The sequence below is a fragment of the Geosmithia morbida genome, assembly GCF_012550715.1.
Source record: "Geosmithia morbida isolate 1262 chromosome Unknown scaffold_1, whole genome shotgun sequence".
Lineage (NCBI taxonomy): Eukaryota > Fungi > Ascomycota > Sordariomycetes > Hypocreales > Bionectriaceae > Geosmithia > Geosmithia morbida.
In genome coordinates, this window is record NW_023336188.1 from 141,709 (window position 1) to 164,800 (window position 23,092).

The 23,092-nt window shown below is 54.9% G+C and overlaps 9 protein-coding genes across 9 annotated transcripts; 5 read left to right on the forward strand and 4 right to left on the reverse strand.

The window, feature by feature from the left end:
* Positions 1-56: 56 nt before the first annotated feature.
* GMORB2_0809 (large subunit ribosomal protein L41) lies at positions 57-474 on the forward strand (the record flags this gene model as incomplete). The annotated part of the gene is made up of 2 exons (XM_035462793.1): positions 57-248; positions 352-474. The coding sequence occupies 2 exons, from the start codon at positions 57-59 to the stop codon at positions 472-474; spliced, it is 315 nt and encodes a 104-aa protein (XP_035324217.1).
* A 415-nt stretch (positions 475-889) lies between these two features.
* GMORB2_0810 (Acetyl esterase/lipase) lies at positions 890-3,481 on the reverse strand (the record flags this gene model as incomplete). Its single annotated transcript, XM_035462794.1, has 1 exon — positions 890-3,481. The coding sequence occupies one exon, from the start codon at positions 3,479-3,481 to the stop codon at positions 890-892; it is 2,592 nt and encodes an 863-aa protein (XP_035324218.1).
* Positions 3,482-4,223: 742 nt separating this feature from the next.
* On the forward strand, positions 4,224-4,940 carry GMORB2_0811 (pre-rRNA-processing protein TSR2; the record flags this gene model as incomplete). Its single annotated transcript, XM_035462795.1, has 1 exon — positions 4,224-4,940. The coding sequence occupies one exon, from the start codon at positions 4,224-4,226 to the stop codon at positions 4,938-4,940; it is 717 nt and encodes a 238-aa protein (XP_035324219.1).
* Positions 4,941-5,248: 308 nt separating this feature from the next.
* GMORB2_0812 (BSD protein) lies at positions 5,249-6,729 on the reverse strand (the record flags this gene model as incomplete). Its single annotated transcript, XM_035462796.1, has 3 exons — positions 5,249-5,631; positions 5,714-6,446; positions 6,547-6,729. 3 exons carry the CDS (start codon positions 6,727-6,729, stop codon positions 5,249-5,251), a joined length of 1,299 nt encoding a protein of 432 aa, XP_035324220.1.
* A 900-nt stretch (positions 6,730-7,629) lies between these two features.
* GMORB2_0813 (uncharacterized protein) lies at positions 7,630-8,256 on the forward strand (the record flags this gene model as incomplete). Its single annotated transcript, XM_035462797.1, has 1 exon — positions 7,630-8,256. The coding sequence occupies one exon, from the start codon at positions 7,630-7,632 to the stop codon at positions 8,254-8,256; it is 627 nt and encodes a 208-aa protein (XP_035324221.1).
* Positions 8,257-9,492: 1,236 nt separating this feature from the next.
* Positions 9,493-9,798, forward strand: GMORB2_0814 (Protein of unknown function (DUF2823); the record flags this gene model as incomplete). The annotated part of the gene is made up of 2 exons (XM_035462798.1): positions 9,493-9,614; positions 9,705-9,798. The coding sequence occupies 2 exons, from the start codon at positions 9,493-9,495 to the stop codon at positions 9,796-9,798; spliced, it is 216 nt and encodes a 71-aa protein (XP_035324222.1).
* Positions 9,799-11,325: 1,527 nt separating this feature from the next.
* On the reverse strand, positions 11,326-12,106 carry GMORB2_0815 (HIT domain; the record flags this gene model as incomplete). Its single annotated transcript, XM_035462799.1, has 2 exons — positions 11,326-11,930; positions 12,022-12,106. The coding sequence occupies 2 exons, from the start codon at positions 12,104-12,106 to the stop codon at positions 11,326-11,328; spliced, it is 690 nt and encodes a 229-aa protein (XP_035324223.1).
* A 2,425-nt stretch (positions 12,107-14,531) lies between these two features.
* Positions 14,532-16,429, forward strand: GMORB2_0816 (uncharacterized protein; the record flags this gene model as incomplete). The annotated part of the gene is made up of 2 exons (XM_035462800.1): positions 14,532-14,993; positions 15,059-16,429. 2 exons carry the CDS (start codon positions 14,532-14,534, stop codon positions 16,427-16,429), a joined length of 1,833 nt encoding a protein of 610 aa, XP_035324224.1.
* Positions 16,430-17,633: 1,204 nt separating this feature from the next.
* GMORB2_0817 (uncharacterized protein) lies at positions 17,634-19,755 on the reverse strand (the record flags this gene model as incomplete). Its single annotated transcript, XM_035462801.1, has 3 exons — positions 17,634-18,159; positions 18,209-18,678; positions 19,732-19,755. The coding sequence occupies 3 exons, from the start codon at positions 19,753-19,755 to the stop codon at positions 17,634-17,636; spliced, it is 1,020 nt and encodes a 339-aa protein (XP_035324225.1).
* Positions 19,756-23,092: the final 3,337 nt, after the last annotated feature.

The window sequence follows — 23,092 nt, forward strand, 5'->3', positions numbered from 1 at the left end:
TCTGCTTGGAAGATCCGAAATCATATACCATCACAGCTTCGACCCTGATCGCGACCATGAGACCTACGCAAGCCCTGTCGGTCGGCAAATACCGCCACCTGAAGCTCACGACCAAGGATGTCGGCCGCGGATTCTACAAGGGTAACCGCACCGGATCGATGGGTCGCCACACAAAGTACGGAGGATACGTGATCGAATGGGACAAGGTCCGGACCTATGCCGTTCCCGAGAACCTCAAGGACTTCAAGGTATTCTCGCATTCCGACCTTCTTCCTTTATGCCTGGGAGACTCCCCCCTCCTGGTGCGCGCATTCACGCAGATGTGTGCTGACCCTACTACCACTGTCACAGCTCACGCCTTTTGTGAGCAAGCAAGTCAGGGCTTCGCCGGGCAGCTACAAGGGCCTCGAGAAGGGCCCTCAGGACCCTTACTTCTACGTCGAGCAGTGGAAGCGATACAACGGTGTCGACTGAAAGCTGCTCCATCCAACCTACCGGTCAATACCACCCGCCGCATAATCACCACAACCTCCCGAGAAAGAAGGGAACACGAACCACCACCACGATTGAAAAACGGGCGTATCAAAGGACGCGCAGCTTGGATTTGCAGTCACGACTGGGGGAAGGGACTCCAGTTGTATGATGGTTATGTATATTACCTGTATTTTACTTTAAAAATAACAAAAGGGCATCGATATCCAAGTGAGGGTACAGACACACAAAACAAACTGTCTACCACCATGGTGCTGGCTAATACTGACACTACCTACGTTTTCTTCACATGTTCCCAAAACAGGAACGAAGAAGAGAGGGGGGAGGAGTGCGTCTGCGTCATCTTCAAGTTTTCTAAGAGGCAGCGGTCGATTGGGCTTGGGCATCGTCAGGACTGTTACCGGTCCATAGCATTATCACCTCCCGAGTTCCTCGGGGCCGGACTGAAGGCACCCGTTAGAGCCGGGCTCATGCTTGAGTTCAGGGTCACCATACTCGCCGTGTCGGCTTCCTTCTTGATGGTGAACGGCATGGCGATGCCCTCGATGAACGGACGCTTCCCCGTTGCTCCCGTGTTGGCGTTCGGGAGGAGCGAGTAGGGATCCGCGGCGGCCGACTCGGCCTCCTTCCGTCTCCGCCTAGCGAGGAGATCGGATACGGGCGTGGTCTCCTCGGTGCTATCCGTGGGGGCCCATTGCTGCTTCTCCTCCTCTCCCCCAGCGATGCTAGTGGCTTCAGTTCCTCGCGAATGGCTGTTGTCTGGCATCGTCGTGGCCGGTTCCTGCGTTGTAATGTCCCCGAACGACCGTGCTCCCTCGCCGTGCTCCTTGTCGACGACTGTGCCCTTCTGGCCCTCCGGGTCAGCGTTGCGCTGGCGCTCCACGGCGGCCTCGTCGTACCTGGATCCCCATAGCGACCAGACGGCCAGGCCTAGACTCTTGATCTGCTTCGTCTTGGTCGTCTTATCCTTTGTATCGACTCTCCACCGCCCGACCAAGGCGCTCGGCGGTGGAGACTCCCCGGGGATCTCCACATAGCCGACAGCCATGTCGTCGATAATCTTCTTGTACACCTTGGCCTTGGTGCCAGAGTATTTGGTGTCCCATCGGCGCTTAGCCGTCAGCCACTTCTGCACCTGGGCCTCCCTGATGCTGCCAACCTGGTGGCTCGGCACGCAACACGCCTGGAGATCCTCCTCCTTGGCCAGGGGGAACGTCACACCGTGACGGTCGACTCTTTGGCGAATCATGTGGTCCTTGAACTTGGGCAGGGGATCGCCAGCCTTGCCAACCTCGCCATCGTCCTGGTCCTGTGAGCGCTGGCCCTGCTGCCTTTCAGCCCTCCTAGATTGCGGCTCATGGTCGGAGGCCTCATCGGAGCTTGAAGACTCGGATGTGAGATCGTCGTCGATGATCTTGATATCAAGCTTCTGCGCCCTTGCGAGACACCAAGCTCCAAACTGCGCCGCTGACCTGTACATGAACTTTGCCGGGCGAGTGAAGCTCAGTGTCGGCGCAACGTGGCAGAGGTCGTCCCACACCTGAAGCTGTACATCCGTAGGCTCGTACGTGGCCAACAGCTCGCGACCCTTTTCATCCAGCCTACCGGCGGGAGGGGCGTACTTCTCTGGATGTGCGCACTTGTGAGCTAGGTAGATCTGCTCATCACGCAGGATCTCGCCACCGCCAGTCATGATGAGGAGCGGCGGTAGTCCGCCTAGGGTGGGCTGCAGGACTGGGCTCACGAGCGGGTGGTCCAGCAGCTCATTTGTGGTATAGAGTTGAATTTGATCCTTGATCCTGACCTCCTCGCCATCAATCGTGACTGTCAGGAGCTTTTCCGGGTCGGTGACTATTCCGCCGCTCGCAATCTGGCTGGTGTCCTGCTCAGGCCCAGCATCGGGAGGCGCAACATGGCCCTGTATCTTCTCTTGCAGCTCAGCTGTGCCGCTCGCCGCTCTCTTGCCGCCCTTCCTCTTCTTGGCTGCCTCGTTCTTCAGCATGATGCCGTCGTCCTCGTTCGGCGGCGGCCACCCCTTGGAAGGCTTGTGGTGGAAGCCGTATTCGGGGATGTAATCCAGCGGGGCCGGCTGGCTGATGCTGGGGAACGAGTGGGTGAGATCAACCCACGGGCTGATGAGGATGGCGCCTGCCGGAAGAGGAACCCCCTGGTCGCGTAGGATACACAGCAGCGACATGATCATGCCACCACCGGCAGAGTCACCCGCCAGGACAATATGGCTCGGGTCCTGCGTCTCGAGCAGATGGAGATAGGAAGCGATGCAGTCGTGGAGTCCGCAAGGGAAGGGGAACTGAGGGGCCAGCCGGTAACGCGGAGCGAAGACTCTGGCCTGGAGTTTGCGTGCATGCCTCTGCATCTGGTAGCGGTGCTCGTCGACGCTGCCGAAGAAGTAGGCGCCCCCGTGGACGTACATCATGACCCTGTTGGCGACGCCGTCGGCATTCTTCTTGCGTTCATTGGCGTCGGACCGCATCTCGATCCACTCGGCTTCGAACTGGGTGCCTGGTCGGCGCCATTGCCACCATTTGCGGCCGCCTACGCGGCGAATACCATCCTCGTCCAGCTGGGTCTCTAGGAGGGAGGCCGCCCGAGCCAGGCTGGCCTCAGATATAGTGACGTTCTCGACCTTGACCCATTGTGGATGCGGAACCCACTGGGATGTGAAGGCCTGTAGCTCCTCAACGGTGTGGTGCGACGAAAACTCGAGGAAGGTGCGTATGAGGTGGATGCCCTCGTCGTAGGATAGGTGTGCTGTCGGTAGCCCCTTTCTCGGTCCGCGGTTGAGATACTGCCGTCCAGGGTGAGCAAAAAGGAGGAGGAACGGGCCATTCGGAGGGAAGGGAGATGCAAGAGATAGGATGGTTGATGGGACGTCGAGAATCAGAACCAAACTTACATGCGAGAAGAGCGTCTCGACAACAGTTGGCGTCACTGCCATAGACACGGACGTGGTATTGAGCTTCGGCATGGTGGCGAGTAGTGGCCGATCCACAAAAGGCCCAGCAGGGGCAAGCACCGAGAGACACACACAGTGGCCGATAGAGCAAACCTCTTTGAAGATGAAACTTGGGAAATGCTAAGTGTTTGGATGTCGAAGAGCGAATATGAAAATAAAAGTCCTTTGCTCCCTAACTTTTGAGGCCGGTCCAAGAAAGCTAGCCCAATGATGTCATTGATGAGACCCCTACTCGTACATTGAGCAATTTCAGGGTGGAAAGAACTTGGTGTGTAATATTAATACTCCGTACTCCGTAACATTCGTGCTATTTATTCAATTATTACGGGGTAATATTACTGCTGGACCCTAGTAGCGCTCCCTCCCTACCTGGGAATACAGGCGAGCAGGCTGGTTATTATCACTGGTACGGAGTACAGGACGGTGCTAATCACGCAGATGCTCGGCCGATCCTGGCAGGCTTCCATTTGAGGGTAAATGAACCCACTCACACCCACCGGGGAATGGAAAGTGTGGGTTTCCTCGTTTTTCTTTTGCTGTGATGCTTTCGGCCATGTGTAGTTGCACCAGCAAAAAAAATTGTGTGTGCACAAGCCTGGGTGGATGCTGCCCCTCCAACAGCGGGAGGGAAAGAAAAAAAAAAAAAGAAGGGAACCCCACCATATGCGAATAACGTCGTACAGCAAACGACGGATTTCTCGATCGGACAGCATAAATACTACCAGTAATACGATATACACCGTTGGGATCCAAAATGGCTACATCGGTCGCGCCTGAAGCGCTCCCCCCTGCGGGTACGTACAACGTATATACAGCACGTGCTGAGGAAGAGGACGATGAATTAGAAGAAGGGAAGAGGCGACTCGCTAATCCCCGAATGCCTATAGCGGATCGCCAATACAACTTTGAGCAAGCCGTTGCTTACGCCATCAACCTGTGGCCCGACCTCAACTTGGCCGTCCAGAACAACTGGGGAGGGCCCGACTCGGCCGACAAGCGCGACTTCCTCGTCGGCGCCATCGTCGACCTCTTCGCCGAGTACACGGATGCGCCGCCGGATCCCAAGAAGAAGACGGTCGAGGAGCCCAACGTGGAGGACGTCGAGACGGTCCTCTTGCAGTACATCATGGAGGAGTTCGAGGTCAACATTGACGACGACTCGAGCGTCGACGTGGCCAGCCAGATCATCCGCGCGCGCGCCCAGTGCACCGAGGGAAAGACGGAGGAGCTCGACGTCCTGAGGGAGCGCTACAACAACCGCAAGGGCAAGGGTACCGAGAACTTCAAGAGGGTCGAGGACGCCGAGCAGGATACCGACTGGGAGACGGACGACGATGACGACGACGACGATGACGACGACGAAGGTGGTGCCGATGTGAATATGGACGAAGCTCCGCAGCTTGTCCGACAGCCCAAGCCCGAACCCGAGGTAGATGAGGATGGCTTCACAAAGGTTACCAAGAAGAGGTAGGAATATGCTGGGTAGCAGGGGGAGATGAGTGAGGGATACCACATGTCCCTCGCAGCACTCGAGGGTTACACACACATACTGGCCGTCACAATGAATCTTGAGCCATGTTGGAAAGAACACCTGGTGGTTCGCGAACATACACAGAGGGGCCGAGACAAAAAAAAAACAAGCAGAAGAAAAAAAACATATACATATTCCTCCCAAGACGCCGAAATGATCCGTTGTATACGACAAACACGCAAAAATGATTAGAAGCAAAGATACATGCAAAACAATGCATGCTACACGACCCCAGAAAATGCAACACTTTATTCCCAGTCATCGTCACTGTCATCATCGGCCTTCTTGGGATCCTTGGGGCTGCTAGGAGCCTGACTGTTCAGGCCAGACGCGGCTCCGACAACATCGTAACTCGCCTCGCTATCGGCCTGAGACTTTTCGTCGTTGGAGTCGCGAGCGTCGGCGGGCTTGAGGGTATCCTTGGGGGGGGCGGCGGCGGCGGGTGCGGCGGCGGCGGCGGCGGCGGCGGTAACAGGCTGGATGGTGGTGGACGACGTGACGGAAGCGGGCTTCTTAGGGACAGCCTTGGAGCCATCGTCGGGAGCGTCGTCATCATCCGAGGAGTCGTCCTTGTCCCCATCTTCGTCATCCGAGTCGTCGCCCCAGCCAATCTCGTCATCGGCAGAAGCAGCTAAAGAGAATCATGTCAGCTCAACATAGAATACGTGCGCGAAAGAAGAAAGAAGAAGGAATACGAGGAGAGGAGAGCGTACCATTCAAGAGCTCGCGCCTCCTAGCCTCAGCCGTCTCGATACCGTGCCTGAGGAAGTAGTAGCGCTTCCAGAAGTCGGCGTAGGGGATCTGGTCGGGCACCAGCTTCTCCATAGTGGCGCGGAGGTCAGGGTACTTTTCGAGATCGGCGCTGATGTCGGCCGTCTTGCTATCAATGTCAAAACCCTTGGACCAGTCCTTGTCCTCGGGGCCCGAGGCGTCCTTTGTGAAGCCGTCGACCGACGTGTGGATGACGTGCAGCTGGGCGTCGAAGCGGGACGTGTGGATGACTCGCTTGCCCTTGGCGTCCTTGCTCTCGAAAAGCACGGACGAGCTGCTCTCCTGACTGGAGCTATCGGGGGGGGCAATGCTGACGGCGTCGCGCAGGAAATTCCGGATGTTGCCGCCGAAGCGGAGGAGGGCCTCGTCAGCCGCATCCTCGGCCTTTTGGAGGTCCTTTAGACGCTTGGCGGCCTCGGAGCGGAGGCGCGAGAGCACCGTCTCGGAGGAAGCGTCCTCGCCATCCTTCCCGGCCGCCTCCCCACCTGCATCGGCAGACCGCTCACCCTGGCCGCCGTCCCCTTGCTCCTCCATGCGTTCGCCGCGTAGGACATCCTGTATCGTCAGGCCGCGCGTCTGGGCCACGAGGGACTGGCGGAGACCGATCAAGCCCTTGGAGGCATCCTCACCAACTTCGGCAAACTCCTTGGAGGCCTGGGTATAGACGGATTCGCCCTGGAGGAGACGGCATCAGTCATGTCCGTTCTTAGCTGCCGTCTTGAGCAGATGAGAAAGAAGAAAAATCCGAGGTCAGAGCCGGACGTTGATCACACACCTGCTTGACCACGTTGCCAAGAAAGCCACCGATGCGGCTCCCCCACGGGCTGGCGGAAAAGGACTTGTAGGCCTCCTGCAGATCCTTGTTCAACGACGCTTCCTCCTTGCCTGACTCGCCGTCCTTTTGCTGCTTCGATTCGGCATCATCTTGGATGTGGTCATAGGCGTAGGCGAGATCCATTCTGGCGGGGGCCTCTCGTTCCTGGTTATTTCGGGCAGGTAGTGGCGCCTTTGTTGTCTGCTGATGTCGCGAGTTCTTGCTATCAAGGCGCTTGGGACTTACTAGGCTGTCGACAGGTTCAAAACGTCAGATGACGAAGGCTGCCCATTGTTGGCCCATTTTGTCTCCTGAGAGGTCCGCGGGGCCCAAGCGTGGGGTCCCGAAATGCACGAGCCTTTTGGAGGAGGGATACGCGTGCACGTGACATGCATCTATCTACTCGTACCTGTGTCTCGGATTCCTCGACTTATAAGGGTCCACTCCACCGTCGATATGGCGCCCAAGAACTTATCCTTGTTTGAAAATGCACCATGTTGTAAAATGCCTATAACCGAGATTTATTGTCTTCGATGGAAAGTCAGTTGAAAGGTGATTGCGTGGGTCAGGCATGCGTGCATGAGACCTTATACAAAGTGTAAGGGAGGTAGTTACGTGGGACGATGGCGAGCAGGTCTATATTAAACATGATCATTCACCCTGGACTTGCAGTCAATTACGAGGTGCATATCACGGCAATGTAGCACGTATCGTTAGCCTCTTCTATAATAAACCTCTCGGTAGACTTTATTTTTGCTCATGTAGGCCGATGTTGTATGGATGGATTCTACCTGGATCACGTAATACCGCTGGTAATAGTACGCTCACTGATCACTTCAACACGGCGAGAGGGAGTGTATGTGCGTGTGGCCAATGGCCATTGATCCTTGGCCTGAGCTTCCCCGCGCCACCTACGGTACATAAACTTGTAGGACAAAAGATACCAGGAAGCAATGCATCCCCAAGGCCACACCATGGCTCTGGGCCCTACTTTTTCCAACTCACCAAAACTAGGCTGGGCTCGGTAGCGGCCGGGGCTGATGTATGGCTGCGTTCCACTACTTCCCCCGCCTACCGGCCGAGCTGCGCGCCCTGATATGGGACATGACGGCCGAGCCCCGGATCGTCGAGGTGCACCTGCGGCCGGACCCCCATCACACCGAGGGTACGCACCTGTACTCTCCGACGCCGGCGCCGGCCATGGTGCAGGCTTGCCACGAGTCACGCGAACACGCCGCCAGGACGGGCCTCTACCGGCGGGCCTTCACATTCGGCTCGGACCCCCGGTACACGTGGGTCAACTTTACGGCGGACACGGTGTCGGTGGGCTTCCCAGGGAGGGAGTTCCAGCACCTCGGTGCTGACCTGGCTCACATCCAGAGTCTGCGGCTCGAGTGCGAGAACGACGACCTCTTCTTCTTCCAATACTCGGAGGCCATCTCGTCTAATTTCATCAGCCTGAGACGTCTACAGTTTATATGCGTCGACGGCGTCGATGCGTGGGAAGATGTGTGGAGGTTCAGGTCCTTCGGTCCGAATTGTCCGACCAACAATGTCACGTTCATCGACAAGTCTACGGGGTTGATGCTCGATGGTCTTCTGATGCGCGAGCTCTTGTACTTCAACTACCTTGACGCCTTGGATCCGGCCTATCTCAGTGTAATTGATTGAGAACCTGCGCCCTTTCCACTCTTTCCAAGGTCCACTCTCCCTCTTTCGGCCGGGCTTGTATCCCAGAGCATTTTCCGGATGTGCTCGTGTTGTTTCGGGCGGAGACGGGGAACAAGATGACACCGGTACCCGGATCGAGAACTCCTGGTTTTAGGTTAGGGTTTATGCTCAGTGACTCCCGACAGCGGCCAGTTGGAAGGTCACGCACCAGGCATTCCCTTTCCCAGAAGGAAGAAGATCCGATGGATCCCAGATTCCCTAGAAGCAGGGGCTGAGTACATGTAGACGTTGGACCTTGAATTGCTACGTCGCCCGGAAACGAGGTCCGCTGCGATGTCTCAACCATGTCGGCTACTGTCGGAAACGGAGGGCCTAAAAGACTCCCTCTCGCCCCCCCCCCCCAACAGAAACAAAAACACGAAACTAACAAGGTTCATGGGACGATCGTCTCCGTCTTCTGAAGGGAGAGAGGCTGAGGTTGAGATCTCCTCTTCAGGTGACCGCTCCCCTGGTTGGGGAAGTCGACTATTAGCGGGACTAAGAGGGGTCCACGCGAACCTTACTCGGCCCCGGCAGAAGGTCGCAGATGGGAGAGGAATAGAATCAAGAGCTTGGCGAAACTTATTTCCTGTTCTCAACCATACGGGCAATCATGTGCTTTTCCGTCCTGAGAGTTTCGGTGCAGGGGACCCTCCCTACTTGTCTGCTGAGCCTTGGTAATGGGGCGAGAGGGCCATGGCCCATCACCGCGCCAGCCACAACGTCCGGAAACATGCCCGGGGATGTCCCCACATGGTGACGTAGATCACTCTTCCCACCATCTACGATTGCCCCCTGCAACTCTCGATCTCTCTGATAATGTATCACTTCGGGCAAATAGGTTACCCGACCAGGAGAACTGGCAGTACCATCGATCTTTAGACAAGTCAACGGAGAATAAGGTTAGAGTTCAATCCACAGGGTGACATCACATCGGATTGGTTCAGCGGGCTGGGCCTCATGCCAAACTTCTTACGGGATTCAAGGACACATCATGCCTTTGCATGTACACATGGGGAGTCGAAACAGCACCATCGAGGAATATGCATGTATATATATAGGGGATCATCTTCCCTCCTGAGTAGGTGGGATCTTTACTCTCATCCATCACAACTTTCCTACACTCCTCATCCTTTGCAACCGTCCACACCACAATCGTCACCACCACTCTTCCACAGACAACTACCAACCTTCACAATGGAGACCGCTAAGCAGGCCGTCAACTACGTCTCTGAGACTATCCAGGGCACCTCTGCCCAGGCCAGCAAAGAGGCCAACAAGAATGTCGCCAAGGACGACAACGCCAACCTCTCCACTCGGTACGCTCCCTCATCTTCCCATGATGCTTTTCCCATGATGCTATTCCAATCAACATTACCTAGATGACTAACCACGCTATTTCTATGCAGTGCCTCCGCTGCCAAGGACGCCGTCGGCGACAAGCTCGACCAGACCGGCCACGAGGGCAAGGCTGAGTCCCACAAGCAGTTTGCCAAGAACTAAGCATCGTGGATTCAGTCAGCGTTAGGCACCAGCGCAATGTTCGGGAGATTGGGACCGTTTAGCTAGATTATAACACTCGAAGAATAATATAAATCAACTATATAATTCCTATATATACTTGCAACATACGCGTTGCTCTTGCCTATTGCTATCGCCCGAACTCCGTCCAAGTGAAAGCGTTCCATATAATGTCAGAACTTGCCTCCTCCCCTTCTCCATCCCTCACTCATCCTCATTTCGACTATAAGCACGGTACTTTCCTACTCAAACTCGTGGAGCAGTGCGAAGAGAAATAACATAACTGGCTATCTGCCCTCGGGCAGATGTTAGTTCGCATGAGCTGATCACCTTCATGGCCAGGGATTTCGTGAGCCACAACAATCATCCGGGGGAGACCTTGAAGGGTACTTGCTCTCCCTTCATCAACGTGGATGTCAACCGGAAAAGGACAATCCAACACAATGCGCGGCAGATGACCCCGAAGGTGGAGAAGATCGTGGCGCAAGCGCTATGGAGATACGAGTATACGTCCCGAAATTCATCTTGTGGGACGTTGAACCAACCATACGATACAAGTCGCCACTGCTATGCGTTCTCGACCACGGTCGGCTGCCTCGTTGATACTTTAAATTCATGTGCGAGTGAGTAACCTCGGTGTACGGGCCAATCCTCTCAACCCCTGTGGATGGGAGTATTCCAGTAGTCTTGTGGTTTCTTGGCATGTTGTGGGATATACGCATACCACGCTTTTTTCCTTCATTCATCACTACCCCAACTTTATTGGCATCTCTGTTTAGGTTCCTGTAGCACCCTTCTCCGGAGTGTACGTATCGGACCGACAACCCCTCGTCTGAGTACCCCGTCCCAGGAGCATGGCAAACCGCCCGACTTCCTAGCCCGGTTTGAAAATACATCTCTGGGCGGCCAAGGATGAGCGCGCAACTGGAGATGCAGTGCTTGGGGCGCCAAGCGAGACCTTTACCTGCCAAGGACACGAGAAAAGTGTTCGGGAACGAGGAAGTGTTATCTACGATAGTTCAGCAATTCGTCAGCAAAGAAAAACAGAGCAGCGTACAACAGTAGACCGCTCACGTCTCCTTCCTATCGACCATCTCCATACCTTACATCGTCCGAGACTGACGACTCATTAATGGCAGTGAGGGCCTCGCGGAGAGACTGTAGCTCTTTCCCTCGACCGCACCGGCCCTTTCGGCGAGAAGACGCTCCCGGTTAGACTTCGGTTTAGGGTGCCTCGCTGTCGTCGCATGAGCCACCGGTCCCGAGATGAGGATCAGCTTGGCGTGAGCGTAGTCCATCTCCATTCTAGAATGACACCAATAGCTCGGATACCAGTCATGAAGGCCTTCATCTTCCGGCTCACATCCCACATGGCTCCGCAGACACCCTCGAGGTCCGGGTCAGACAACGCCAGTACGCCGCTGCCCAAAGCTTGCGGTGAGGGATGACGATGGTGAGCCTCGGCGTGTTGCCAGAGAGTGCGGGGAAGGCGATGTGCTCCGGCCCGTCTCAGGTGCGCCACTTCTTCTGTTCGCCCCGGACGATTCTGCCGAACAGGCTGTCCTTCCCTTCCTCGCCGAAGTGTGTGATGTCCGACGGTATGTCCTCTGCGGTGACTGCGTCTCTGACGCGTGCCAGATCGGCGTCGTCGAGTTTCGACGCACTGTTGGGCGAGATGCATCCGCGGTACTCTTCACTGTACTCCTCGACTTGGCCGGTGACGGCCTCCCAGCTCTCGGGGATTCCGTGCAAGGGGATCAGACGGATCTCGTCGTCAGCAGTCGAGACCAGGGCGACTCTGCGGGCTTCCAGGGCCTGCTTGAGGACCGGAAAAGCCCGCTTGGCCGGTAGGAAGACCTTCTGGTACTCGTCCCTAAATAACGTGGACAGGGGCCCAGCCTTTCGCCCTTGATGGTTGGTCGCAGTGGAGATACTTGCCTTGACGGCGTCGTCACTAAAGAAAGCAGGTGTGCCACGGTTGTCATCGTTTATAGTGCCGCATCTACGCGGCGAGGCGTCAGCCTCTGCTACATCTGGCCCCCGGCATGATGTGCTCGAGCTGTTTCCTCTGAGCTTCAAGGTAGAATTTGCAAGATGGTGGGAGATGTCCTTGCCTGCAAGGTATGGCCTCTTTATGGGGGGCGTAGTAGAGATCCCGGTAAGCTTCAGAGTGAAGAGTGCGCAAGAACGTATGATGTGGCTCACCCTGTGACATGTTGAATGTCTGGATATCCTGCAGCGCGGGGAAGTGGCTTAGGTGCATGCGATACAGCCAGATAGAGCCATTCATGCCATCGTATGCATGTACATACAAACGATGCATGCGCACATCGGCGACTCTGTGCAATCGCACAGCGTGAGTTTTATCATGTAAGACTGCATAGCGAGGCTTGAAGGTGTTCAAACCTTCTAGATCGGGAGCTCCCCCGATGTTGCTGCAGAACTCGAGTTCCATTAAGGAGGACCAGCATGTTGACCAGTGTTTCTGGTTGCTGGATGTAGCCTTATTGTTTATGGTACCGGTAGCATGCTGGCACTGTCCAACACGCCGGAGATGGTCGTGCATGCAGAAGAGTCGCAGCGTCTGCATCTCCTCAAGATTGGCTGGCAAGCAGTGTTCTTCAGGCTGATGTCGGGAGCATTTCCGTTGGAGACGAGTTGTGAGCCCGTACAGCGCTCCGATAGAGGTAAAAATATAAAATTTGCGCCTGCAGCTTGCCAGGTTCTGTTTGCCCTTGCAGCTATCAAGGTGTGAAGGAGGCGATTGAAAGCCATCACCGCCGTTAGTGCTCACCCCCGTCCCATCCCGACAGTCCATTCTCCCGACATCCCACACTTCGCAGGGTTGGAGATCAGGCTGACCTAGAGGATATGGATGTTATAATATCGACTGCGTTATGGCAACGAGCGTACTGTGACATTAGGTGCACCCCTCAGATCGTCCTCTCGCACGGCCCATGCCAGAATCGGCCGCATGATAGCGACATGTAAGCAATGGCGCGACGCGGTGACATAAAAGTGAAGTTCTAGGCATATGATTCATACACCGGCAATAGAATAGCAGTAGGATTAGTCACACGAAAGTGTGGCGTCACAATTTTGATGTGATCGCATCACGGTATAGCTCCGCTCTAACGTCAATGGCAACGGCTTTGCTGATATAGCGACAGCGACGATTTTCAGTGAGCCCGGCCCACGTGCTCCTTCGCTGGGTGGCGATCTACGGAAAATTGAGGCGCCGATGGCCATCAGGCTATCCCATCGATATAGATAACAGATAGAGAGGAAACAGCCTGAGCACGGAGAAAAACTATCAGAGGGATGACACAGTGCTAGTACTGTGTGCAAAATTCCGAGTTCTAGCTCTGCCATCACCGTTCCGTCGTCGAAAGGCGCGAAGCGGGCAGACAGGCCATTGGCAACTGGGGCAGCGAGTGTGCCGGTGGCCCAGTGAGCACTAATCCCAGTGGAGAGGTTCTTTTGGAACCTCCAGCGGGATGGAGCTCAGGCGTCCGTCTTACTCGTGCATCCACTGTATCCATGCTCCTATGCTCCGGGGCAGCCGATGGGCCGTTCACCCCCACTGGTAGCGACGATAATGGATGGCTAACGTCAAACTGCCTGCCTGTACGAGTAGGTACGGGTAGTGGTTCTCGTACGTGGTATTCATTATATTAATACTCCGTACGGATACACGCCATACGGAGTACAGGGCAAGAAATAGCGGCATAACCAGCCACTTCAACGGCGCACTGCTCAATGGAGAGGTCATGCATGGCGACCTTTTAGCCAATAGACAATCAGATTCATCCGCCGTGCCTCTGATATGCATGTATACCTGTGGGTACGTCGTACCTGTGCACCTGTGCAGATAGAAGGGAGAGTCGTAGAATCGTACGGTCCCTATTGATGCATTCGAATTCGCACTCCTTCAGCCAAGCCAGTAAACGAGCCCCGCACTTCGGCCCCCCCCCCCCCCCCCCCCCCCCCCCCCCCCCCCCTGAACCGGTCGCCCTGTGCCTGCCACCTGCTATTTATTACCTGCAAACTGACTGATAGAGTCTTCGCCTGGCTGACAAATTCACCAAAGAAATCGTCAGACACTTTCCCCGTAGCCCAGTCATTGAACCACGACTTTTTCACACCCCCGTTGTCTAACCCCAGCAAATCGGTCAGAACCAGCTAGAATCTTTGTTTTGCCCTCGGCCCCTTGCAGAACAGACAAGCACCCGACGTGTTTTTTTTTCTCGCCTTTACGGTCTCCCCATCTGTATCTCCTGACATCGTTCTACCCGCCGTCTCAGTATTCGCCCGGCTTCCAGGACCCCTCTCTGATATCTGCACTCGCGCTTGGGAAGTCTCCAGTCCCGCCACACACGACACCCGTTTCTTTTGGTCCAAGCAACTTTTTCCGTGGATCTCTTGGCCTTCTGTTTCTTATTCTTTCATCTCTGAGAACCCTTCTATTTTTATTTTCCTCTTGCTACCTGCTCTTTTGACTATTTCGCGACTTGTCTCTCCCGCTTTCAAGTCACACGTATCGCCACCTCTGCTTAACTCCGGGAATCCGAAAACAAGAATAAGCCGACAGAGGCCTTGATCAATTCATCGTCGTCACTTGCTCGCGCCACGAAGGACCCATCTTTCATCTCCATATCACCTTCATAATTTTCCGTCACCCCTTTTCCCAGGGTTTTTACCTCTCCGCCGGCTCCATGGCCTCCGCCGGCACCGGTGGCTCCGTGCCGCCTCAACTCTTCTTAACTCCCCAGCAGCAGAGTCTCCTCTTTGCCGCCCTCGAGTCTGGCAAGAACCAGCCTCCGGCCTCCCAGAGTGCAAGCCGACTCAATCTCTCGCCCGGCTCTTTCCAGGGGTCTCCCATTCAGCAGAACGATGTCCGGTCCGGTGCGTTGGAGCAGAGCCCCTACCTCGACTCCTACAACTACGATGACCTGGGCGACAGCAGCTTTGACTTCTCCTACATGGATGAGCCTTCCAAGACGTCGGTAGACCGTGCCGACACCTCAAAGTCCGACTCTACGGACGCAGATTTCAACGAGAAACGGAGTCACCCAGAGGACGAGGACGATGAAGAAGGCGGCGACTTGAAGCGCCATGAGTCGGACAAGGTTCCCAAGAAGCCCGGTCGTAAGCCTCTCATGTCTGAGCCGAGCTCGGTACGTCGGCCCCTGTATTCTACCAACCCTCCATGGCCAACGCTAATCTGTACTCGCCAATATAGAAGCGCAAGGCACAGAACCGCGCCGCCCAGCGGGCATTCCGTGAGCGCAAAGAGAAACATCTCAAGGACCTAGAGACCAAGGTAGATGAGCTGGCAAAGGCTTCCGAGGCTGCAAATAATGAGAATGCCAGGCTGCGCGCCCAGGTCGACCGGATGACGACTGAGTTGAAGCACTACAAACAGAGGATGTCTGCATCTTCCAGCCAGAATGCTACGGCCGCCGAAAAGGCGGCTTTTGGCAGCTCAGCGGTGAACCACCTCAACGACGTCAATTTTCAATTCAACTTCCCCAAGTTTGGTGTTCTCCCGGGCCCCCCTCAGCAGGACAAGCAGCAGAAGTCTCCCTCGCAGCCCGTGAGTCCCCAGCTGGCGCAGAGCCCCGCAAAGTCTCAGGCGAGTGGCGTGACGTCGAGATCCCAGCCGCAGCCGCCACAACCGGAGGATTTCGGCAAATTCAACGGGCTCTACACTCCGTCCATGACGAGCAGCTCGGCAAGGAATGGATCTGGAGGCAGCATCGACTCGGTAAACTACAGTGCAGGTGGTGCGACGAGCTCACCCTCGTCATCGTCGCACTCGAACACAGTCCCTAGCTCGTCGTGCGGCACCTCGCCCGAGCCCCTGAACCAATCACCGTCTGGTGCCAAGCCCATGGACACAATGACGACGATTGGCGAGGAGCACCCGTCCATGTCAAACGAGCCGTTTGCACAATTCGCCAACGTTGACTTCGGCAACAGCAATAGCACCAACTTTGACTGGCTGGCTCAGCAGCACGGCGGTAACTTTGACCCGCAGCTCTTTACCGACTATCGCGAGACGCAGGACCAGGTCCTGTCCAACAACCCATCGTTTGATGACTTCTTCAACGACGCTCTCGACGCCGACTTCTTCACACCGTACAACGTGGCAGCGAGCCCAAATTTCGGCGCCACCGCGGCAGATACGGCCCCTAAGAAGAGCCTCATCGAGGAGATTGATGCGCAGAAGAACGACTACGATGACAAGCTAGTCATCAGCAAGGAAAATGTCAACTGCGCCCAGCTATGGTATGTAACGCCGCTACCTACGCCGCCACCCTCGGGACCGGCGGCACCGGCACACCACCCGGCGACCGTCTCACTCACACCTGACTATAGGGAAAGGCTGCAATCGTGCCCCAAGTCGCAGAGCGGCGAGTTCGACCTCGACGGCCTGTGCTCTGAGCTCACCAAGAAGGCCAAGTGTTCTGGGACCGGACCCATCGTTGCCGAGCATGATTTCGATACGATTCTCAAGAAGTACATGGGCAAGGGCGCCACTTCTGACTGCGTGGCCAGCACACTAGGTGTCCATGTCAAGCGAGATGCCAGTAAGAATTCTAGGGCTTGAACCAGTTATTAAGCAAACGAAAGAAGCAAACAAAATCAATCAATCAACCAGTGTAATACACACGCACGCGCGCCAGGGGTTCTGAGTGATATCCGCATTTACGTCAGACGGTTCATACTGTTTTTGGTCTTAATGTTCTTTTTCTCCGTTTTTTTTTTTTTACTTGTTGGGGCAATATCATACATGATTCTTTTTGTCCAATCTTCTGTCCTTTACTCTTTCAGGACCCATATGGAAAGTTTTATCAGGAGGCGTCGCGGGTTTCCTTTTGCTGTTCTTTGTCTTTCTTCTACCCTTTCCAGGGTTTCTCAAAGTCTTGTATTTTTTTTCCTTTTGAGGGAAAAAAAACCCTCCCCCGTACCCTCTTTTTTAAATCAAAGAAAGTTGCTCTTTTTCACGTCTTGTACTTCTCTTTTCCCCTTTCCTTCTCTCATTCTTTCTTTCATTTCAAACAAGCTTGTTTCTTTGTGGCTTCCCGATCCTTCGGGACCATGGATATTTCGTACGGAGCGGGGCGTTCCGTCAATACTTTTTAACATGTACATCAATCACACTCATTGCCATACACTTCAAATACTACATAAAATGCTCGATTACTTCATGACACACTGGGTGGTGGTATGCTGCTCCACGCTTTTACAAAAGGAAATAATAATAAAAAAAAAACTATTTATACTTGTTTGCTTATTACGTACTTCCAGTATATACATATATATATATGTATGTGTGTGTGTGTTCCTGCTCTTGTCCGTGACACCTGTGTGTAAGATTAAAATGTGATACCATGTAAGAGAACCAGATGTGAAAGATAGGTGATACCATAAGAGACCCGTATGTAAAAGTAAAAAATGTGAAATACCATGTGAGAGGACAACCAGATGTGAAAGCAAAACATGAAGACTGCTAAGTTGAAAGTGAGGGGAAAAAAAGTCAAAACGCCACTATGTGATGGAAGATATAAGAAAAACACAGGCTGAAGATGCATGTCGTCGTTAACCAAATTCCTTCATATACCGGGTATCAATTCCAAGCGACCACACACGGGGCACAGCTTTGCCTAGAAGAGCATGGTATAAAAAAAGTGATTGTGAAAAAGGGTGGTGGTGAGAGATCATGATGATGATGATGATGAACGCGGGGGGAGGGGGGCAGTGTGATCAAAGAAAGGATGTGAGAGGAGGGAATATGAGGAGAGAAAAAAAAGTTAACCGATGACCACTCTGGCGCCCTCCTTTCCGAGAACACCCCTCTCCTTAGGACGAGGGGAATGCGTCCTCCCCTTCTTGCCCTTGAGGAAGCCAAACATGCCGCCGGACCCTTCTCCCTTGCCGTCATCCCCGGCGGCGGCGTGGTTGGCGTCGGAGGGGAGCGTGGCGTCCTGCCTGGCCAGCTCGGACCAGCTGCCCCCTCCGTCGAGGGTGACCTGGAGTCCTCCGGTGGGGGAGGTGACGCGCGTGGAGGTGCGGTTCGAGGACGTGTACTGGTGCTGGTAGGCCGTGGGGAGCGGGGGCGCGGGCCGCAGAGGTCGGATGGGTCGGCCATCCACCCCGGACATCTGCTGCTGTTTCTGGTCGAGCTGCTGGTGGAAGTGCTGCTGAGGGGTGGCGGGGGCTGGTGTGGCCTCGTTGGTGGTGAGAGCCTGGCCGCTGGTGATTTCCGGACCGAGTCCTTGCTGCTGGAAATGTTGCTGGGCGACTTCGTCTCCTGCTATGCCGGTTCCTTCGGTGATTCTGGGGGAACAAATGTTAGCAAAAGAGGATAGGCAAAGTTTCCGCGGACTGTCTGGGAGCAACCCACTTCTTGTATGCGGCGACAGTGTAGTCAAAGGGTTGGAAGTCGGTCTCGATCATGCGGTACAGGGTGTCCTCGCGAATCTCCTTCTCGGACGCGTCGCCCTTGAGCTTTTCCCTAGGCTTCTGACGGCGGGCGCGGGCCTCGAGCGGGGCCTCCTCGAGCAGCAGCTCCTCAAGGTCGTAGGTGGCGTCGAAGTTGGTCTTTTCGGAGGAGGGGACGAAGACGGGCTCTATGTGCTTCTGCTCAAGGAGCTCAAAGTCAAAGACCTTGAAGAAGTCGTGGTGTGTGAAGCTTTCCCACGTGTGGCCCATGCGCTTCGAGGCGTTGGGCTCCAGTGCGGCGCCGATGGCGTACAGGCAGCCTAACGAGACGGGCGGGTTCGTGACGGGGAACTTCGGGTTGGCGGCCTGGATCTGGCTGCTAAGGGTGCTTTCCGAGTTGCCCTCGAATGGACGCTAGGGGCGGATGTCAGCACGGGTTGGCTATACACGGAGTTTCCACGTTCCTGTCCTCTGGAAGGAGGAACGAAGTGGTTGAGACCGACCTTGTTGTAGATGCATTCGTAAAACAAGACTCCCAGAGACCACCAGTCGGCGCGGAAGTCATAACCCCCTCCGGCATATACCTCGGGGGCAAGGTAGGCGAGGGTACCCGACTTGCTGGTCAGAAGCTTTCCGGGTACGATATCTGAAGCGACATTCTGTTGTGTGCCATTAGCAAGAGACCCGGTTGGGTATGCGTCGAAAGCATGTGTGCATTGTCCTTGTGCCGTTGGGTTGTAAACATACAAAGTCTGTAAGATGGACATGGCCGTCGGCATCGAGAAGGACATTGTCGGGTTTCACGTCCCGGTGAATGATGTTCTGACCGTGAACATATCGCAGAGCACAGCCCAGCTCGGCGACCCAGAAACGGACAGCCTCCTCGGTAAAGGTCTTTCTCGAGATGTGGAATCGCAGGTCTCCGCCGGACATGAGATCGACAACCAGGTACATGTACTCAATGTCCTGGAAGCTGTAGCGCAGGTTGCAAATGAACGGGTGGTTGACGTGTTCGAGCATACGGCGTTCCCGGATAATGTTCCGCACACTTTCGGAACGGACGACTGTATTTGGTCAGTACTGTCTTCCTCCTCTTGTCTGATCCCAAAGTGAAAGCGAATATGCTCACCCTCATCTTTACGAATGTACTTCAGAGCAAAAGCCAAGTTGGTATCCTTGCGCTCAACAATGCGAACCTTGCCAAAGGCACCTCGTCCGACGACGCGCAGTAGTCGAAAGTGGTTCAGATTGACTGGGAAGGCGGATCAGTAAGTTGTACATGAATGATACTCGTCAGGGCCGTCTGTCCGGTACCCAAGCACAGAGCAAGTCCAGACTAGCCCCCCCCCCCCCCCCCCCCCCCCCCCCAATCCTTCTATGACGATTCCTGATCCCATCTGAGAGCCAGGGCGGGGGCAGGAAGGAGAAAGATTAATCTGTCGGCTTACCATCTCCAGAAAAGTCGACGGGCTTTCCCTGGCCGTTGCCCATGGTGTGTGGTGTGTTTGGTTGAGTTGGTTGGAATTGGATAGTTGGGTGGTGACGGTGTTGGTGGTCTATGGTGAAGACGGGCGGTCGTGATAGTGGATGGTGATGACCATGCTGCAGCGGGACAACGAAACACACCGACACGGAAAAAGAAGAAGGAAGGAAAGTGGACAACGAAGAATGGGGGAGAATGAGAAGAAGCGGAACAAGAATGTCTCTGTAGCAGCCACGAAAGAAGAAGGAAAATACAGAGACTTGACTCACAAGTGAGCGTATGCTAAGGAAAAAGCAAAGGGTTGAGAAAAAAGGGCGGGGAGGAAGAATGAAGGAAAGAAGAACAAAGGAGTTTCCTGGCTTGCTTTCCACGTTGCAGACAGCAGGCAGCCACGGTAGTGGTGGTGGTGGTGGTGGTGGTGGTGATTGTGGTTTAGTCTCGCTCTCTCTCTCGCTCGCTCGCTCGCCCTCTGGGGCTCGGAAAAGGGCCAGAAAATTGCCCAGTAGAGGAGACAGGAAAGATTGGATCGGGCTGACGGCTGCGTCGAGGCCCTGGGGAGGGGGGGGGGGGGGGGGGGGGGGGGGGGGGGGGGGGGGGGGGGGGGGGGGGCGTGTGCTTTATGTTGTGGTCCGTCCTTGCGGGAGGGGGAGGGGGATTGGGCGTTTTCTGGAAGGATACAGGGAATTAATTGTACGTGCACTCTGGGCGCTGTATTTTAGAGGAGAGGCAGGGGGGGGGATCTGTTACGCCAGCGGAGAGGAAGCGCTCGCTCAGCATGCAGCTAGCCGTGTACAGAGCAAAGCGGTAAGAAGCAGCAGTCGATAGTAGTAGCAATGTTGTTGGATAAAGGTGTATCAGTCTAATAAATCTATTCAATAGAAGGTCGGGACGAGGTACCGATGACTGATGACTGTTGGTCGGCACAAACCGAGGGCAGTCTGTAGATTGCAGATTGCCGTATTAATAATGACTGCCCGCCGCGCGAGCGTGTCACACAGAGAGAGAGGCAAGGCAGGAAAGACAGAGTAATATTACTGCAACAGGAAAGGGGGGGAGGGGGAGAGAAGAGGTATGTCGAGTCAACGGAAGAGAATGCGAGTAATTACTAGACTACGGAGTACAGACCGTTCTTATGGAGCCAGTCCCACGGCATACTGTGGGCTTGTCCTCGTAGGAAAGAGCAAGGGTAATGAGCATCACGTCGTAGGCAATTACGCTCTATCACACCCGGTTACGTGTGGGGGGAGGCTAAGAAGAGAAGCGAGGATGGCGAGGATTTCAGGTGAGAGTTGACGGGACGTGTTTCTAGCATCTTAGATACAGGGTGGTGACGAGAATGCTCGGTCAAGGTATGATATACTGACGGAGATGGCGGAGCTCGTCATCGATACTACGAGCATCGGCTCTCTACTCTGGACGGCTGCTGCTGTCTACGGGGGGGGGGGGGGGGGGGGGGGGGGGGGGTGTAGGGGGTCAGATACATGTATGAAGATGGCAACAACTGTCGATATGTCAATAAGAATATGATTGATGTATCACTATGAAAACCGCGTCTGGCTGGCCAGTGCTCAACGATACGGCGGCACCTCTGTACCTGTACGAGTACAGAGTTCACAGCCGGCCCACTATTACCGTAGAAAGAGGGCTTATATTATATGTAATCTGTAATCTGCACAGTGGTAGTACTCACTATTACCGTACCAGAGTCTACGAGTAACACCACACGTGTATGGAACTACCGTACCCGTGCAGGCACATGCATCCTGTGCTGTAGAGCAAGCTGTAGAGCAAGCTGTAGAGCAAGGGAGTACTCTGCATCACTCCGTACAGTGCTGTAGAAGCACGAGCAGAGTTTCATTGAGAGATAATCCCATCCCGTCGACCATGGATAACCTACTCGGTCCAGGTACCCACATAGGAGCCTCCATACTGATGCTAGTAAGGTGCCCACCGCTTAGAGAACCACGCTCCATGGCTGTCGAACCCGAGAGCGGCGCCATCCAACGTAAATGACCCTCTCAGCGGCCGTCTGTCCCACCGAACCCCTACGGGCGTTTCCTACAGGCGCTCCCTACAGGCGCTCCGTACACCACATCACAATGGTTCGGCGTCTTCTACCATTAGCGCCGGAGTGGGCGATGCTGGTCAAGCTGGTAGTCTTGCGACTATGAGAAGCTAGTAGCCTATAACCAGTATAGAGTTTTTGGGTATATTACTTGATGGTGATGTAGGTCAACTAGCATCGTCGTTGCCCGTATTACTAGCTACTATTACTACTCGTGACGCCATAAGACGTTGAGATGAAGGTTTTTCTTCTTACTCTACTCCTCCTCCTCCTCCTCCTCCTCCTCTCCTTCTTCTCCTTCTTCTCCTTCTTCTCCTTCTTCTCCTTCTTCTCCCTTCTTCTTCCTTCTACCTCTCCTTCTTCCTCCTCCTCCCTCTCCTTCTCCTCCTTCTTTCCCTGGCTCGACAAAGTGGAAAGAACACCATATCTCAGACGACAAAAGTTGATGCCAAGACTCCCAAAGCAACGATGCTGTGGAGAGGTTTCGCTCGACATGCACACAATAGCTGCATCACAGTCGTCGTCGTCTCCGCAAAAAGAGGCAAAACGGCGACGGAATCACGGAGTGCGACGCAATACTACACACTAGTCATGTATGCAATTGACTACCCGTACTAGACCGCACTCGTACTCTGTACGGAGCACAAACCTTGTGGCCCGCCGTCGATAGGTCGATAGGGACCCAAGGCTTTTCCCCTCCAGTGTCAGCTGGAACCAGGGGTGTTTCCACCGTCGGCTGTCATCGTCATTCACGTGAAGATGGACCAGGCCGTGGTACTTTGGCCGTATTCTCATCTCCATCATACATACCACTGTGATGATGCACGTAACGCTCTGATGTAATACTCGTAGCTGTGTGTTGCGATTACTACAAGAAACTCATACGCAATCAAGAAAGACACATCACCGTGACCATCATGTTCAAGAACACTCAAAAGCAGCATGCTCATCATCCCCTTCTCCAGCCCACCCCCGACGTCATATACCCCCCCCCCCCCTCCTCCTCCTCCTCCTCCTCCTCCTCCTCCTCTCTCTTCTCGACTTGACGTCGTAATCCTATGTATCTTTAATTCTTGGCTGGATCACGCGGTCCCTGATTGACCCGCAGGGGTCAACCCACTCGAGAGCGTCAAACCCCTCCCCCTTTTCAACCCTTCGACCCCCACCCCGCCCCTGTCCCTCTAACCCCCACCACTGAGCAACGTGGAAAGGAACAGGGTGAAGAGAGGAAAAAGAAAAGAAGAGAAGAGAAAACGTGTCCATCCGCGGGCGCCCCCGCC